The 19,922-nt window shown below is 39.7% G+C and overlaps 1 protein-coding gene across 1 annotated transcript in view; it reads right to left on the minus strand.

Annotated features, from left to right (window-relative positions):
• Positions 1 to 19,922, minus strand: part of TMEM132C (transmembrane protein 132C) — a 190,295-nt gene that overhangs the window by 80,464 nt on the left and 89,909 nt on the right. The window contains exon 3 of the mRNA XM_050906943.1: positions 17,270 to 17,416. Coding sequence (XP_050762900.1) covers positions 17,270 to 17,416 — 147 coding nt within the window. The remainder of the gene's footprint in view (positions 1 to 17,269; positions 17,417 to 19,922) is intronic.

Below are 19,922 nucleotides of genomic sequence, written 5' to 3' on the forward strand. Positions count from 1 at the left end.
CTTTGTACCAAGTAATACCCCAGGCTCCACCTGTCTGTCTTTTCATGTTCAAAGGACAAGTGAATACTTGAGTAATGCAGTCCTTACAGCCAGGTCACCAGCAAATCAGCCAGCTCTGCAGCACTATAGATTTTTTCTTGTAAAGGGCATTTTTAGGCAACAAGCTTAAGGCTTGGGGAGGGGGAGAGAGCTAAAGAACATATATACTTAGAACTAGCAGCACGGCTTTCCCTTGCTTGCCATAGCTTTAGTAGTAAAGTGCAGAGACTGCAACCACCCCACATAAAAGCAAAGTTCTTATCTTTGGGGACTTAATCAGTGTTTAACAGAAATTTAAGCTGAATGAAGGAGGGCTGTGTTAGACAAGCCTGGATGGCCTTAATGACAACGGGCCATTAACACATGGGCACTGTTGAGGCTCCTTCTGCATCCCCTGTGACATATAACCCAGCTCTTCTATAGCACAACACTCCCAGAGCACGGACAGCTTTCTAGTCATCGTTATACAGTGGCAGATACCATGACTCAGACAGAAGAGGTTGAAACACTAAGAATTAAGAAATGTTTGGATGCCATCCCACAATGCAGCACCTTGGAGAAAGTGCACTGGGTTTAAAGTAAATGTTATCAATACAAGATATTAACCATTTCCCCCTTCTGACACTACGGACCCTGAGATCGGCACAGGCCAAAGCTCTGCTTGTGATTGAGAGTTCCCATGCATCAGCCATTAGATGATCTAGAGGTCACCCACGCAACTTCCAGTACGTTTCTGCTGCAGACGGGTAATTAATCAAATCAATGTCCTCCCCAGAAATTGACTGAAACTAGAGGGAGGACTGAGTTGAGTGCATTTGGTATTTTTAACCTGGAATGTCAAGTAGAGGAATAATGGCCATTATCTCCAGTATGTATCTTAGAAGAGGGAGAACTTAGGGAGGTGATTTCTACCCACATCAGTAAGTCTAAGACAGAGTAAAAAGACAGATGAATGTGGAAACTGGTTTACAGAAGAGACTAGAGGGACACCAGTCCTACAAAGACTTTGAAGGTTAACTTTACACACTTTTAGGAAACTCTGGAAAAGCCTGCAAGTTCCAGAGTTGCAAATCTAAGTTTTCAGTTATCATCACAGTTTATTTAATTTTCAATGGAAATGGATTTAGGTTTGGATATATACATTCCCTTGTACAAATGTCAAAATACTGTCACTGACTGATGGCAATATGGCAACTCTCTGTTTCCACAGCCTAGTGGGTAGGAATGCACAGAAGGAAGCCAACACCAAAAATGGTATACCGTAAACTACAAAGTTATATATTTAAAGTAAATATCTCTCTCTAATAACTTAGATCTCTATTTTACTTAGCACTATGCTGTTTTCAGTACAAAGAAAGAACCTTATGGTATTAGCCCCAAGGAGAAATGTGACTTCCCTTAAAAAAAGAACAACCATTATACTTTTGGATTCCCTTCCAAGAGTAGTAATTTCAATATCTTGTTTTAAAAATTAAATTACGTCTAGTTAGCAACAAGACAATGACTTTTGGCATATTTTTCCTACATCTAATAATCACTTCCATTCACTTAAACTATCTTTTTCCCTACAGAGGATTATTGTCATTAAACCACTCAGAGTGTGACAATAACTGAGAGGTTTTGGCTACTGGAGTCAGAAGCATTAAGATTTGAGAAAGAGTAATACAGAGACATGGAAGACAGAAGTTGAAATGCTCACATAATCTACACTTGATTTTAATTAGAGACAGAAAACTTTTAAAGGCTCAGGAGAGATTTGGTCTGGACAAGCACCTCTTCGCTTCTGTCCTATTCACAGTTACAGAGTCCTTCTCCTCCCTTCAGTCCTGCCAAGCCTGACCACTTAGTGACCCAGCTAATTAACCCCTCCGATTCTTTTTTTTCTTCAGATCCTCACTGCTGAGACGAGGTACACGGGGTCTGGTGACTTATTGCACAGTTCAGTGCTAATCTGTAGGGCATCTTAGGCTCTGAACTGTGGAAAAGCCTCGGGATATGAAGACCCAAGCTCTGCGCTCTCAGTGTTTAGTGCATGTTTTGCACAGTGAGAAGCAAATAACACAGGCAGTCTGCGAGCAAGCTTCCCGTAAGCTCCATGATGAGTGTTTCAGAGCTGTCTCTTCCTTGTCCTTGATCCCTCACAATCATTCATGCTCATCCTCTCTCACGTAGGTGTTTCCACACATGAGAATTTGGGCTGTTAGACTCCAATAAGAAAACAGATAGCACTTACCCACCAAGAAGGTGGAAACAAAATGGTGTCTACAAGGAGCACAATTCTGCTTTGTGCGTGTGAATTGAGGGAGCTATGTTGTTGGGAAGGGGGAGGTGTCCCCTCATGAAGCACAGATCAGGCTGGGGTCCTACAGAAACAAGTTGGTGACTACTATCAGTAGCTGATAGCTCGTGAACTTTAGGGGCAAGAACCTCCGCACTTCAGTGCCTAGGAAAATCCCATCTCTTTCCCTGCTTAAGATGAAAAACTGGCAGCAACTATAAAACCAAAGGGTTTACACACCTTCCTGAATTTGTCTTCAGGGATATCTGGAATAGTTCTGTCCTGGTTTCGGCTGGGATAGAGTTAATTTTCTTCTCAGTAGCTGGTACAGTGCTGGGTTTTGGACTTAGTGTGAGAATGATGTTGATAACAAGCTGATGTTTTAGTTGTTGCTAAGTAGCGCTTGTCTTAAGGACTTTTCAGTTTCCCATGCTCTGCCAGCAAGCACGTGCACAAGAAGCTGGGAGGGAGCATGGCCAGGACAGCTGACCCGAACTAGCCAAAGGGATATTCCATACCATGGAGCATCATGCCCAGTATATAAACGGTGGGGGGAGGGGGGGGGAGTTGGCCAGGAGGGGCGGATCGCTGCTGGGGCATCGGTCAGCGGGTGGTGAGCAACTGCATTGTGCATCACTTGTCTTTTCTTGGGTTTTATTTCTCTTTTTTTTTGTTATATTCCTTTTCATTATGATTATTATTATTATATTATTCTTAGTTAGTAGTATATTTTACTTTAGTTATTAAACTGTTCTTATCTCAACCCATGAGTTTTACCTTTTTTTTCCTCCTCCCCATCCCACTGGGAGTGGGGAGGGGGAAGCAGCTGCCTGGTGTTTAGTTGCTGGCTGGGGTTAAACCACAACAAGTTCTAATAAACACGCTAAAGAGAGTATTAGATCTCAACAATTACTGACTAATTATATGCATAGATGTTTAAATAGCGTTTCTAAATCTTGTAGGGTACATACTGTAAAGCTTTCATGTAAAGAATTTGCATAGAAAGGAATCCTCAAACCCTCTTTAACATCTTCATTGGAACAAAAGATCTTTCTATATACTCTTTGACATTACTCAGGAAACAGCAAATTATCTGATTCAATTGGCTCATGAGTAAAATAGCATGCAGCAATTAACTGTTTAGAAACCAAATCCTGCTATGAGAGGATTCATTATAAGAAAAAACATTAAATATCTAATAAAATAAGAAATACAAGAAATTAAATATAAACATAGGGAAATATAAGAACATATAAGAAAAATATAAGATGAAAAAGAAAAAATATTCTTAAATATAAGGAAAATTTCTCTTGCAGGGCTGAGCTACTCAGCAGTCATTAACATTACAAAGGGATGAAGTCTCCAACAATTTAAGTAATCTGAACAGTTAAGTCACCCACCACAGTCCACAAAGACATGGCTTCAAAGTAGGCAGGATTAATGGTCTTGCTTCCTGGCAAAAAGAACTCATGCTTGTATATACATGAATAATTTTACAGAATGCAGGAACAGCTATAATAGAGCCTGACAAATACTTCAGTCAACTGTTACTCCAAATAAGCTAGGATTTTTATCTTGAGAGAGTGTCACCGAAACTAAGTCTTCTCTCTCTAAGAGACATGGGGAACTCGAAACTGGAACCACAGAAAATATGATAGATATTGGTGAACTCAAATGATTTACTGCACTTTGGTAGTTAAAGCATCTATCCATCCAATGTTCGGGTCACTGCCAAACTGCGGGGCCTGGAAGCACTCTCTTGCTCATGTGTCTGTGCATGTCCGTGCTGCATCCTTGCTCCACTTGGGTCAGCGTGTGACCCAAGTGCAAATCTTTCCTTCCTCTGTATCCAAGTTTTATGGGGAGTGAGCCAGGTCACAGGCCTGAAGGAGCCTATAATGTGCTCCAGCCAGTTATCTCATCTTGGTCATGAGACCCTGGCAAGAGCTGTATGTGCTTTCTTAGAAGGAGGACCATGTGGGTTCAGATGATCTCAAGAAGAAAGGAACAAAACACTGGACTCCCACAGCTGGCTAATGATCTCCCCATGGGAGCTGCTGCCAGTGGCTGCTTGGTGCACACCGAGGGTAGAACTGGATGCTTGATTTTTCTTCAATCCACAGCTAAATTTGCAGAGCTGTAGAAAAGAGGAATATCCTTTCTAGCAACCTAGGAAATCACTTGAGAACTTGGCAAAGATCACTGGCATGATGACAAGTTGACATTATAAGCCTTGCAAATACAAATAAAAAAATATATATCCACACACACAAACGTTAAAGTTCCTAATGTGAAAGGCATGCTGCTATATTACCCACACGAGGGGAAACCACCACAAACTCTTGCCCTTTCCGGGATCCATAATTCCAAACTAAGACTTGATTAATACTGTGAAAGAACTCAACAGTTAATGCAAATCTCCCCAGTGGCTGAGAAAGGGGGTATCATTACACAGAAAACCCACTAGCCCCATAAACGACAGATGAGAGAAATCTCTGCCAGGTTATTTGACAGGATACAAAGAGACACTAAGGCCCAAATCCAGACTGGAAGACATAAAGCAGATCCTGCAGCAGATGTTGTCATTATACCAGGAATCAATAACAAATTTCATCCCAAACCTTTAGTTAGTAAAGACTGTAAAAACAGAATATGATGAAGTGGTAAAGGTTCTTAAAAAAAGAAAATGGCAGAGGGATGTTGAAGCCTGCACATTAAGCAGGTCTAAAAAGAGGGCTCTAAAAGGACTTGGGTGGGAAAACCTGAAGAAAACAACTGAGAGTTGCTGAAAGGATATTTTTTTCATCTTCTGTCCTTTAGGCAGCAATTAACTTGTGTTCAGTGATGTGCATAGTTAGTAGTTGTATTCTTAAACATATTTAGGATGCAGAAGCTGTTCTAAAGTTGTTCATCAAGAGCAGGACTTAAAGCTAATGGACAGTCTTCTCCAAACTTCACTGAATGCTGAATCAGGCTCCAAATTCAAAACCTGGTTATTTCTTTCTGTCCTAATAGTTAGGTATTAACTTCTATTAAAAAAGCCTAAGTTCTTCTATTGCCAATTACAGACAAATCTTTTCAAAACCAGTTGTTGAGGTGTAGCACTCAAAGCAAAGCCAGTGAAATCAGTATTCCTCTGGGAGTGGATAATGGTGAAGAGTTCACACTTTTCAAACATTTACAAAGTCAGAGCCTATTTATGCACAACATGGTCAGCAGGGTCTGTAAAAACCACTGCCCTCGAATGTCCTCGGTTCTGCTCTAAATGGAAGTCTGTTCTGTGACTCTGGGTATCTTCTGAGACTTATTTTTTTTTAATAAACCCACACGGTGAATTTATATGTGATCCACAGTGAACCACAACAAATCTCTACTGATTTGCATCACTGAAGTATGTGGTAATTATATGATGTTTGATGACTATGTGTTTCATCTCACCTTAGCAATTCTACCAGCCCCAGGAACACTGAAAAGAGCAGGAGAGGTTGCCTGTCAAAATAATTAACAGAGCTTTGATGAACAGAACATGGCAACAATCCCCCTCTCGGATGGTTCTAGGAGTAACGTTAGCAAAAGCTGAGTTTCTAGCCAATTCTTAGTGATCAAGTCCCCTACACTCACCATGACATTTCTAGGTTAACTTTTCTAAGTAAGAGTACTGTGGGGAATGGCTTGTATTTAGTATGCATTTAAATAGTGTTCATCTGTAACGCATAAGAGTTTACTAGCTTGTTGCGAGGAAATGACAGCAGGTATAACCAAACTATGCAACTATGCACGTATAGACAGCCAAACAGCTATGCAGCAATGAACAATATCTATTATTAAATATTCCTTCTCAGTCAGTCTCATTAAATTCCTGAATATTTCTCAAGATAAAAATTGACAAACAGCATCTCCAAGTGGAGATTCTCATCATCCTATCGCACTTTTTCAGAGATGAGAAAAATGCCGTAAGAAATGATAATCAAATACAATTAAAACCTCTAAACCTAGCTGAGCAATTGTTAAACTAACCAGAGAGATTATATTCCTTTGGGGATTGTCAGTGGTACTTGCTGAGCTCTGATTTGGTTGAAATCTAGTAGTTATAATGGAATATTTCATGCAGATCATATACACCAGAAATTTCTTTTGCTTAGTACATTCCAATGAACATTGCCACACAGAAGCTGTAAACTATTTTGGGTAACAGAACAGATATAAACATTGAAATTCTTGTTAGTTGGTCTATCAGTAACACTTTGGTTGACAGGGCACCTTGCTTTCAAGCCATCCGATGGCATTGCTAAATATGCCAGTCATTAAAAATAGTTGAAATAGGAATGAATTCAGTGGCTGAGGTCACTCAAGTACTCTGGCAGAGTCATTATTGAATTTCTACTAGTGTGATTACAAAGAGTGCATGCTCAGTCCATTAATTTGCAGCATGGAAACCAAAAATCAATGGGGTGCTACTTAAAACTCCTTTTGTAATAATCACCATCATGTATGCAGGTATACACATGGAAGGGGGGCGTGTAAGCTGTTGTTTGCAGCCTTGAGCAGGAAACGTTATGTAGTTTTCTGAGCTGTATGTCAGACAGAAGGAAGGAGAGAAGAGTAAAAATTTAGTCTAAACTTGGGGTGAAATTCAGACTGCAAAGGAAATTTTGCCATTTGCTTCAATGAAGCTAAGGTTTCTTCCCTGGAAATTTAACTGGAACTGAAATTCCTGGCAAGCAATCAGGAATTTAGCATTGATCTATCCAAAAACATCTCTACAACAAGCATCTCTGTTTTCTTTAATAAACTTACTTCCCCATGAAATTACTAGCATGTTGGCAAAGTAATAATAGGAAAGTTGTACGAGTTTTTTGTCAACGATAGTGCGACAAACTGGTATACATTGTTTCAGCAGACCTACACTGATTTATACCAGTTGTTGACACTCCTCATTCTAATCCTTCAAAATAATCAGGACACATCACAGATTTTTCCAGGAAGAAGTACTGAACTTCCTTGCTTAAGGAAAAAATGCATTCAACAAACATTGGCAACATTTGTATAATACTGCTACTCCCATTTCATTTTTCATTCTTAATTTTGAAAGTGTTATAAAAGAATATGCTTACGGATCTTAGTTGTCCAATATCATCTACTGAAAGAAACAGAACCCCAGGGGTCTTATTTAGCCAGGATTTGATGGACCATAAACTTTTTTTTGAGAACTCACAGACATTTACTACCTTTCAAAAGAGCAGCCCACCTCTACCTTGTTCAACTGCCAGGAAATATACAGAATCCTCCAAACACTTCCTATGTCCCCTCCGACCCATCAATTTATGTAACAAAAAACAACTCAAACCAGGTGATTTGTACAAGCACTTGACACAGCAAGACAAATTCTACACTGATTTACACTTAAGGGACTGTGGCTGCACAGCTCCAAAAAAAAAAGGTTACCTTTTAAAATGTATTTGCTGATATTCACCATGAAGTGATAGTGAAAAAAACCAAGATCTTCCTTCACTCCCAGAATGTGAAATACCAGAGGTCTCCCTGCAGCCTGAATTGTAGATAAATTATGACTTGCAAATAATGTCTTATAGAAGCCAATAGAGTAACTACTCCTTCTTGTGTAAGTCAGTTATGTGTGGAGAACTGCAACGATCTCTGATACAAGCTAGTTTTTTAGACTACAGGAGTTGCTTTGTCTGTAACAGGCAAATATTTTTACTTTTTAAGCTTGTAAAAAAGCATGTATTATCTCTACCTACTATGTCAAATGTGCAGGGGGAATTGAATGGAATCCATCATAACAGAATGCAAGAAGTCCTTGGTTTTGCTGAGTTGTGTTATGTCCAGCTTGAATTACAAAACTGTTGTGTTTGCTAACACTGCTTATATGCTGTCAACTGTTTGCAGAACAATAATGATGCTGCTTCACTCAGTCTGAAGCACTGGTCACGTGGCCTATTAGTAGTTATGCAACAAATTAGTATTATCCTCATATCAGCCTGCAAAAGTTTCAAACATGCTTCACACCAGGAAATGGATCCATTCAACTATTTTCAGGCAGAGACACAGAATTAACCAGATAAAGGAGGTGATTATTTATTATTAAGGGTAGAAGCCTTGTCATAGGCTAGGACCCTGATGCATATTGTACAAATAATGAACATGCTGCCTGCTTCAGCAGAAGAGAGACAGCAGATGGATGGAGACAGACAAGAGTGCATGGACATATTGAAAAAAATACTAGGGAGTTGTAGGACGAGAGCTGTATTTGTTAGCAGCCCAGCTATTGCAAACATTTTTCTAAGAAGATAACTGAAGAAGAGCAAGGTTTTCTGAGCCTGAGATGTGAGTGTCTCAAAGAAGCAAACACACCTGGACTGATGCACTAACACCACCTGTCAGATCAGGTCTTCAAATTGTTCGAGTTCAGGACCTCACGCTGGTTTGGCATTCAAACCAATATATTTGTAATCACAGAACTGGATACTACAAATGAGTTTAAACAAACATCTTATGATCATGTAAGGCTTGATCCTGGTTTAAATTACAAAAGTGAGAATCAGTAGATTAATTTCATTCAGCTCAGCGGAGCTAAACCAATGTAAAACTGGTGCTAATGAGACAACAGTTAGGTCTGCCAAGTGTTTATGAAGACTCAACTTCCTCCATAAACCCTGTATCAATCATACAAGTGATTTTAAGTGATAATTTTAATGTGCTTATAAAATTATTTTTTTATTACAACTATCTCCAACTGGACGATATGCAACGGATGTAATGGCAGAGGCTAATGAAATGCATTTAAACTCATTTTGAATTTTGAAAAGAGAGGAAAAAAAATGCAGTGTGTAAAAACCACTCGAGTTCTGTCTTTCTGTTATTTAGGCCTGGTGGGTAGTACAACAACAAAAGACAGACGATGGGGTCTCTGAATGAAGAAGGCAGCAGGAGTAGTGTTTAACCATCCCTCGCAGCAGGTATACAAGTAACATCACTTATTTAATTACATACACGGGTCAACTGAGAATAGAACTTAACGATCCGAAGCAAAGTGACAGCCAGGAGCGGTGACTGGAGGGAGAGTTCTGCTATGAGCAGGGTGTAGGAGCCCACAGCACCAGCAACATGCCATAAAATCCTCCGAGTCAGCAGTTACCATGATCTACTGTTTTCTTACCAACCTTGCTTAACTTGTAAGACTGACAACAAACACTTTGCATCTATATAATAATTTTCTACCTGTTTCATAGAGCAGTCACCATTATTATATAACAAAATAAAGAAATAGAGAACAGATTTTTATCTGTACTTTAAATAGACAGTAACACATCAAACTAAAGTAACTTTGAGTGGAAAAGTAAATCTCAGTAAGCCAGTGCAGAAACAAATGGTTCACCTGTCTAATATATTGTGCTTTGTCTAAGGAAATGTAAAGGTCTCAGATAAACGGTGATACTTTACCACTGTCAGTTGGTTAGCTGCTACTGAGCTGACAGAGGCATGAGATCGGAGAAATGTTTAACATCATCTAATTCTCTTTTATGAGATTGCAGCCTATTTTCCAGAGGTCTCTCCTGACCAGTTTTAAGTGTCTTGAGTTCAGAGGAGTTTTGTTATTATGAAATGCAGCAATGGTACAGAGGGCTTATGTGTGTAAGAAACATATTTCAATTTGCTCCGCCAAATACTAATAAAGATCTTATTCACTTTATTCTAGAAAGGTTTGGCTTTTGGCGCTTTTCCCTAAATTTTCTTCATTCTTTATTGCCTGATTTATTTCCTCTGCTGTGAAAGTTACAGAGGAAAGCAGAGTTGCTTGGCAGCATGATGTGGTATTGCTGAACTCAGCTGTTTATGGCTTTCAGCAGATGTTTCTGCTTCAAAGACTGTGAGAAAAAATACACATGCACATATTCCTCCCCCCCAGTTCTGCATCTTTTGTCTCTTATCTTCCACTACCTCCAAATCACAAGGAAGGCTACATTACAATAGCTGCTAAAACATCTGAACCACGCCAACTGTCACAGCTAAATAAGAGCTGACCTCACCCCAAATTAGAACTCATGATTTAAAGTGCAAAGAGAAAAAAATTAACAGAAGTGTCAGTCCATGAATGTGCTGCATCAGAAGGAGATTTTCACAGATAACCTCGCTATGAATTACAGCTTATTAAAATGGAAAGCAATAGAGATTGCTGTGTGCAAGAGGCAAGAACACAGCAGCTTTCGGCAGCAGATGCAAGTGGGACAGCCAGCCTTTCCTACTGGATATTCCGGGAGCTCTGCAAAACTCACGCTCAGACATAAGTAAAAAGCTGAAAAGTAGACTATACGTTTTCTAGTCACTCTCTGAGAAACGATTACTTTGTCAGATATCAAAAAATAATCTCACCCTGGACATCAGGAATTACAGTTATTATTGAACCCGTCTATCAATTTGGAATGGATACAAAGCTGTTGTCCCATTATTCCATGATTGCACATCCTATTCTATTTAACGTGTGTGGGGCTCTGCTCTATTTACATAATAATGAAATAAAACAATATATCCAACCTGACTGGAAAGCAGGGAAGGCACTGACAGCAGCTTTCTCAGCAAGGCTGGGTTATTGCATGCATTAGCTAAGCCTCCAGCATTTGATTTTGATAAGCATGTAAAAAGCTTTTTCAAACTACACAAATTTGCTGAGCAAACAAATTTGATGTTTTCATTTGGGCAAGAAATATGTGAAGAATGACCTTTCTCTTGGTGCTTCAGCCATCCTGCTTCCCAACAGACCCAGGAACTCCAAAGTAGACCAAAAAATATAAAAAATTAATTTATTGCAACTGGGCTGGAACTTCTGTAGAGATCATGGATAGATCTCATTTCATGCATTTCGTTATCTCATCTCTATTAATTAATTTCTTTTCTTGGAGAGAAAACTCATGGGAATGCCTGACTCCTTGGCTAATACTATGTTAAGTTACCTATAAAGACTAATGTAGTATTTTTTGAATGGTCAGGACCGAGTCTAACACTGGTTCTGTTGAAATTCAACATGAAAATTCATTTCAATAGTACCTAACAACAGGCTTTCAAAAACCTCGTCTTAGATTATAATATCTTGCTTTGAATTTCAAACAGAAGAGAAAATGTTGCAACATACCCGATAAGAAAGAAAATACTTCCCATTTAGTATCTACCACAACACTTGTGCAGACCCTGTTGGTTTTCTGACTCAGTCTTGATATGTTAGAAAGCAGGTATTTATGCTGATGACAAGTTAAACACAAATTCCTATTGAGACAATTGACTGATAATAGTGTTGTTGGATTATGGTAGGGCCAACACTCTAGTTATGGATCAGGGCCTCGCAGTGGTAGGTGCTAGATGAAAATTAGACAGACGTATGTTGTTGCCATGCCAATTGCTATAGTTATCTCAAATTTGATCTTTCTGAACTTGCATTACTGAAAGTATTGAAAAGAAAGGGTCCTTCAGGCTCAGTGAGAGTCCTTGTCCATGAGGGCTCCCGCAGAATTCGCTTTTCCTTAATGCAAGTGAGAGCTGCCCATTAAGTCAAAACCACTCAGGATTCATAAGGTTCAACAAGTTGCCCTGCTCCCACAAGTACCCAGTAAGACAGTAAGGTGTAAGAAACAAATACTCCCTCTCAAGACAGTTTGTGCAGACACTTGCTTAGACGCTGCAGCAGACAAGAGAGAGCGAGGCAATGGCAACGGAGCACCCGCCTCCTTCCTGCAGGCAGCCTACTCCTGAAAGAGACACGAGAGACATTCTTCATCCTTCCTCCCTCCCCGGCTCGGGGCTTTGATAAACACTCCTGACATTCAAAGCAGCAAAAGAGGAGCCATATGAAAGGCTCCTTTGGGAAGCAACCTTCTAACCCTAGTCTGCTGTGCCCTAGAAAAGATATTGTTACAAGGCACAGCTGGCTGATCCTCCACCATATGTGCAGATGTCCAGTGTGTCTTTGGCACCTATAGCATACGCTGGAGACATCTGTGCCCTAATTTGACCTGAAGCAGGCATCCTAACATAAAGAGAAATCTTAAAATGCAAAGACAGCAGGCAGAGATAAATTATTTGGGAAATCACATGAGAAAGGATGGAGGGAAAGGATCTTTAAAGCAGTAGGTAAAGGCTTAGCTATATTATTCCTGATACTGTTATTGACAGCTACATGCATACATTCCTACGTGTCATTTTAAGCAGACAGATGCACATCACAAGAATGACTCACCTTGGAAGCTCTGAGGGTTGCACTGGTGATTTGCCAGCAGCCTAAAGGACTGCACCTAATTTGCACCAAAATATGCATGATGCTTAAAACAAAATACTCAAGAGGCCATAATGCTTGTTCATATGTGACCTTCTCATAAATGAATGGAAATTGTTTCTGGTTCGGGGTTTAACGGCAAAAGAAATCCACTGCTGATGTCTTCCTCCCTAAGTATCTCTACAGTTTGTACAAATCAGTTTCTGCAGACACAGATGTGACCTCCTGAAGACGTACACAACTTCCCAAGCACCTACTACTACAGCAGTGGCATGTGCCATCTCAGGTCTGATCCTGCCTCAATTATCAGTCAGAAGGATAAACAACTGTAATGAAAAAATCCTGACCCTTGAGCACCAAACCTCTCAGTCCTTGTGAAAATCACGTCCTCTGCTCAGACTGCAAGGTTTTGAGGTCAGCAGGCACCACTGCCACTCTGCTGAGCTCTGCAAACTGCTCTGACCCAAAACTGTGCCAGGGGAAGATGACCCAGATTCTAAAAGAATTAATAACATCTACCCTGCTTGTAATGTGCGAATACTCTTCTCTGTGTCCATATATTGGGCACAGACCGTCTTGAGGTATAGCCAGACACACGCACTGCATGGCTTACAGTTTCTCAAGTTTGAGGCATGTTGTACATATGCGCTTTACTTTTATTTTTCAATCACAAGAGAATTCACTTCACTGACATCCCTCGGCAGCATATGGTGCTGCCAGACAGAGGAGGGACCTGCACAGAATTATAACGGCTTTGTTGCTTTCCTCCATGCCCCGATGATATAAAACACAACCTGGTAACATCATTAGCTGTTTCCATGTGAATGCAATGATACCCAGACAGTGTTAAAAAAAAAAAAAACAAAACACCAAAAAAACCCCAACCCAACCAACCCAAAAAAATGTACGCACATGTGGCAAGGGGGAATAAGTGATTGTGACACAGTCTGAAACACAAACATAACATCTGGAAGCACTCTTCCCGAGTCTGCCTCTTTATCAGACAGATGGCTGGAGAGCTGTAAGCCCATGGGCCTCTCAAAAGGTTCAAGGCCAAGAGGATAAAGTGCTACATCACAGCAGTTTTCCATTATGTCAGTTTTTCTAACCGTCTCTTCGTTCTCCCACACTCAGTTTCTCTACCCAGTTGACAGAAATCAAAAGCCCTGAGTGACTCCAATCCTCTGCAAACAAAGTACAACATCCACGGGCAGAAACGTCAGCCCAAGAACAGACTGAAGGCGGTTTGTTGCAGCCCGCTTGCAGGTTTGAAGGAGCAAGAGGAGTTTGGCCTAGATTAGCTCCAGTCGCTGCTTCTTAGTTCTTGACACCGCAGTTACAGGATGCTCTGGCTTTGGGAGAGAAGTCAGCTTAAGAAATTCCCCTAACCCTCCTTCCTCCTACTCTTAATCCGTCTTTCTCATCCCCACAGCTGACACCATATCAGCTGGTGGAGGTATGCTATATTTAAAAAAAAAAAAAAGACAATTAAAATTACTTAGGTTAAAAATAACCCTTGCTTTGTCTTAGAACAGCTCTTATAGCCTGTGGTGGCAATCCAGAATAAACCACACAGCAAATACAAGCCCTTTCACAGAAGCTGTTCTCAGGGTAGATGTGGTACATCATAAATCAACCACATAAGCCTTAGGCCAGAACCAAACAGAGATAATACTAATATATGGAAATGGTTATAATAGTAACCAAAAATATCTCTACATCTACCCTGAGGACACATTTCAAACCTACCAGCCTTCCTCCAGAAATGAGAAACAACAAGGGAAGACAAGTGACCATGCAGTAGTCTGACTTGTTTTCACTAATCAACACTGTTGTTATCCTCATCAATAGCTACTTGAATCTCAGCACAAATTGCATTATGAGGCACACAAACATTGCTGATTTCAAGCTGTTTTCAGTTACTTGCTATAGTGGTAAAGTCTTTCTGAATAAATCTAAGTTAAGAAGCTATGGCTCTTGGCTTTAGCACCACAAATTCAAAGAGAACAAATATTACTTAAAAAAGTAAAAAAGCGTGACCCACTTAAATTCTCAAAATGTAATGGTAAACAGTTATTGACGTGATGTATCTAAAATATGTCCCTTGTTTTTTATTCTTTATATAACATGAAAGGTATATTAGCTGCTAAGTGGTGCTGCATTCAGATACAAACTGCTTGTTTCAAAGTGCTTACAACGTAATTATATCCACACACTAATGACAGAAGAAATATGCAAGAAAAGAAAAGCAATGTGGCAACGAAAATGAGTAGTTTTATTGAGTATGGGCATTTGTTTCCAGGGATATGAAGGGGAAAAAGTGCAGTGGTTCTCCATGGTGCATCAGGGAGATTCCCGAGTAAACAAGAGCACACAGAGAAAGGCCAGAATTTCCTGTTCATGTGCTTAACAACTCAACACATCGCTCTCCCCATTATGACCAGAATGAATCCTGGATGCAGTTTTATCTGGCTACCACAAAACAGTTTGTAGGAGGCAGCATTCCAATGCACTGAGAATCTATTACGAATTTAAGGAATTCTGACTTACTTCACAACCAACTGGGGACATGTGACAATACAAGGGGAGAGCCAAATTATACCTGTTGGTTGCAACAGAGGAATAAGGCATAACTGTAGAAGACCCTTCATTCTCCTTTCCTGCTAGCTGATTCTCTGAGCTGTGCTAGAAATAGCTGGTCATGTAACGAAAAATAGCATACTATCATCTTCTTGACAAGCTGTGTGGATATTCATAAAGCATTCAAGAACTACAAACTTTGATTTACTTGCTTTTCAGAAGCTCTTTTGCAAAGACAGTAGAAAACACCTCTCTGCTTAAATTAACCAACATATTTATGAGCTTGCTGAGTTTGCTGCAAGAGAAGATTAGCCTGTGTTGATGCTGGAACTCCAGAACAGTACCTCACATCTACGCTGACCTTGCTACAGAACTGCACATCACCCAAATGAACTGCACTGCTAAACTGGCCTGAAAAAGCTGGTGGCAGCACAGAAAGATCCCATTAGGGACTTGCAATTCTCAACCAAATTAAATTAGCTTAATAGAATATTTGTGCTCTGTGCAAAGGGCTCCAAGTGACACTTAGAAACTCAGTAACTGTAATGCCCACTACATCGTATGCTTTCCCACTGGGATCTCAGTACACACATGCCCAGGTTTCCCTATCCAGCTCTTCCTTATACACAAGCTTTTCATTCAAACCTAGGTTCGTCACGCTTTCAGAAGACAGAGACTATTTACATACACAAATGAAAGAGGCATTAATTAAAACATTGACTTTTATTTGCATAATTAGTGCTAAAAATATTTTTATGGGTTAATTAGACTTTATGCAAATTAGATTGAGAAGATTTAATTTGGGATTTGATAACCTGACTATTACAGTTCCGTAGTTGCAAATACACTCAGAGTTACATGCCGTTCTAAAGCCATGTCCTCCCTTTCAAGCTGTTTTGGTTTTTTACTTCTGGCAGGCTCAAATGATATCTTTTCCCTTTTCCTTTACTCCCCCCCCAAACTCTCCACTGAAAATCTCACTAACTGCAATGATATCAGGTGTAAATACATTGAATCAGTGAGTTGCTCATGACAAGAGAAATTTCTGCACTTTACAGAAGTCTAATATTTCCCAGGCACTCTGACTGGGCACACAATACAAAGGTTAAAATCTGCTCAGGTTTTCTGTGCCCGAAGATAGTACAAACCAACTACATGGGAAAGCAAGAACCAATCCAGTATCCATCAAAGATTTTATGATACTCTTCAATGAGCCCAGGTTTGAGGCTAATAATAAGCGCAGAGCTAAGGAAGCATTGCTCAGATCTGTACAATGAAAATGCTCTGCGTGGACTAACGTACAGCAGTGTTGTGAGAAAACGTTAAGATGATACCCAGCAAGAGCAAAATAATTTCCACTGAAAGCAGCAATATACAACTTTACTATGTGCCATGGAAGACAATCATACTTACTGAAAAAGCACTGCTTTTCTGTCTGTGGAACAACTAGATCAAGTCTCAGTAAAAACATACTAAACAGGAAAGCAGGCACTGGCAGGCCAGTTCATACCAGTGCTCCCTGGAGCGCACTGCTTTGCCTCTGACAGTTACCAGTGTATGGTTTAGCAAAGGAACCTCCAGTTCTGGAAGAAGTAACTGTTTGCAAAAGGGGATTTTTCTGTATTACATACAAGACACTAAATACTGAAAGGTTTGAATTGTTACAAGGCTTGAAAGTTACAGTGGTTCACTGTGGAGGAATTCATTGCTTGCTTGATGAACCAACCACAGAGGCTGTGACATGTTCAGAGAAACAAGGTCAAAACTATCAAGCCAAAAAATTATGTTCAGTAAAAACCTTTAAAATTAAGGATATTCCTATTCATGCCAAAATGACACCCCCCCACCCCCACCGTAGGCTTATTCTATTCATTTTTTAATTTAAACTGATGAATTTTATTACCTGGAAACTGAGATGCCCTGTTATAGATCAGCAGATGGTACCGTAGTTAACATAAGTGTCTCCAGATTTCCAGACTACAGGTTTAATAGCTATGAGTAGTGGTAATATGAGCCCTAAGTCTTTCAACCAATGAATGGTATCGTGGATATAAATGAGTTTAATGCGCCGAGAATATGAGATTTCATACCTGTTCCTTGAACTTGGTGCTATCCTCTGACAAATAACTGTTGTGGTCGAATGCTTTCCACCATTCCCCACCTCTTGTTTCACGTCCCACTGCCGGGGGTCACTTGTCTTTGCACTGAGAATGTTTACACCTTTCTTCACCTTTGCCCTGTTGGAAACAGCAATTGTAAAAAGTTCACAAGAGAGTCATTCACTACTGTGATCTTCTGAATGTAGCTCTGGCACGGAAAGCTCAATATATCAGCTTTAAGCTAAGTATTAGATATGTTTCTAATCCATCAGTAAATAGAAGAGTGGTATCATGAATGCAGATCTAAGGCAACATATCACTTTTTTTGGACAGAACCAGCTGTGTGCCTTTTTATGTTCTGCCAACAGCAGCCTGGAGTTATGATTAAGACTGAACCTGTAGGAAAACCTGCACTCAAGGTTCTTTTCTCTATTCTGGCAATAATTTCTCCCAAAGAGAAATTTGTCCCAACACAGAAGACTCAGGAAGATTCTGTTCATCTGTATCAAGACAAACTTGTGCTTCATCATTGCACACAGGAATACTTCACCAGAGTTTTTTAAATAACCCATTTTTATTCCATATGATATTCTTCTAGATATCAGTGGACAGTTGTTGCTCTGCTGCCTGACAATTCCCTCTTTGCAACAGATTCCCAAGGAAATTTCTGTTTGAAATCTCCAGCCTGGAGAGAACACAGCTGTTGGTTAAGACAAGACTTAGTAAACTCAGAGATGTTCTTATAGGATGCAAATTTCTGCCACTGTTAGTTGTTACATCCTGTGGGAAAGTTAACTGTATCTATCTAGTGATGCTAATAACATCAGCAATAACTGTATGGAGGGTTAATTAAAGAGCATTTGCATAATTAAGGAGCCTTTGTATAAAGAACTCCCAGCAAAGATGCTATTTGGGTGATGAACGTTTAACTGCTGATCTTCCATTCTATTACAAAGCATCAGGAATGAGAAACAGAGATACTTATACAGCCTTTCTCTTCAAAAGACACCGAGGGACAAACTTCTACCAGCCCACCAGACTCACACAAGACAATGAGCGTGTGGGGAGCCGGATGCCAGTTAGAAGTACATGGCTCCGTGAGTAGCTTGGCCTCAGCATCGGATGGAGAAGGCAAAGGGCTCCTTAACTTCACGCCGTCAGAGTACAGTCATCATGGCCTCTACTCGGCAGGAACTGGCTTCACCATAGCAAAGAGGTTACAGCGTGGTGAAGAATTGTATTTTTCTAAAATACTTATGCAACACAAAATGTTAGTTATTGAGCAGAAATCATCATCTAACAAGATGTCGATATCTTCTTGATATTTATGGAGACTCAGCACCTAAGTTCCTTGCTGGTCTTTTTGCATCTTTAGACACTAAAACACTTTAAAAATGTAGTCATCAATGATTGAGAGTACTTGTCTTCTTGTTGCAGTATTTCAACAGTGAGACAAAACACAATTAATTCAAGGCACTGAAAAAGAAAACATTTTTTTTCTCAGTATAAAAGCATAAGTGCTTGATTCTCTGATTTGTAACATGAAACACTCTGGAGCTTCACAGATTACTGTCTTGCTCTAGTAAAACTAGCACAAACCTGATGCATCTGTAATGCCTTCAGCTGAATTACTCAGAAATGAAATCAGAAAAAGGGAGAATCGAATCCGTTACTGAAGGTTCATTAAAGCTTTAAGTCCCATTAAGTTTTCCAGCATATTACAGTTCAAATAAATGAACAATAAATAAACATTTCATTAATAAGAAAACACTACCACCAATCTTGAAATCTGTATAAATCCATCAGTATGTTTTTGGTAGTATGTATTTTAGGAGATGTCTGGATATATTTTAGGATACTGTTATTTAGCAACTGGAGAGAAGTAAAAACTGATCATTTAGATACTTTGTTCAGCTGTTCCTTGAGATGGGCTCTGAAATGGCATAACGTCACTCAAAATGAGGTTACTCACACTTGGATTTTCAACAGAATTACAACTTTGTTCAGCAGCTGCAAATTGCTCTTTCCACCATGTAGCTTGACATACCCGGTCAATACCTGGGCTCCTGTTAATTAGGATGGACGTTTTGTATGGCCAAGGTTAGTGGTAAAATACACTGCCAGAGGACGAAAGACCACGGCTACAATGCCATTTTGTTAATTAACTACAGTATGGGGCATTAAGTTGAGTGGTTTTCACATATGCCATTATATAAAGCCCATTAAAAAAAAAATTCCATCCCAGGGTAAAGTAGGTTATGTTTAGTGAGAAAAATCAATGTTGTGATTGCACTTAGCACTGGAATTAGGGTATGAACACCCAGAAGATTGAACTTCCTAAATAAATATGCAGAAGCACAATTTGCGACTCTCCCTCTAAAAAGGGCATTGAGTTTTATGTAACAAGGTCAATGGATGAATCAGAATTAAGTCAGACAGTACTGAGCCCCATACATTTTTAAATGCAGTCTGTACGCATATGCTACAAATGTTTTCACTTAAATTTTTATTTACTTGGTGTTTGAGTGCTAGCAAAGAAAAGTCTATTTAATTCTTTACCAAAGATTCGTTGACCTTGTTGTATGCTTGTGATTAAATATTAATTTTTTTAAATCAATAGTGCCAACTTTGTACATAAAAATTT

The sequence above is a fragment of the Gymnogyps californianus genome, chromosome 16 (genome assembly GCF_018139145.2).
Source record: "Gymnogyps californianus isolate 813 chromosome 16, ASM1813914v2, whole genome shotgun sequence".
In the NCBI taxonomy this organism is placed as follows: domain Eukaryota; kingdom Metazoa; phylum Chordata; class Aves; order Accipitriformes; family Cathartidae; genus Gymnogyps; species Gymnogyps californianus.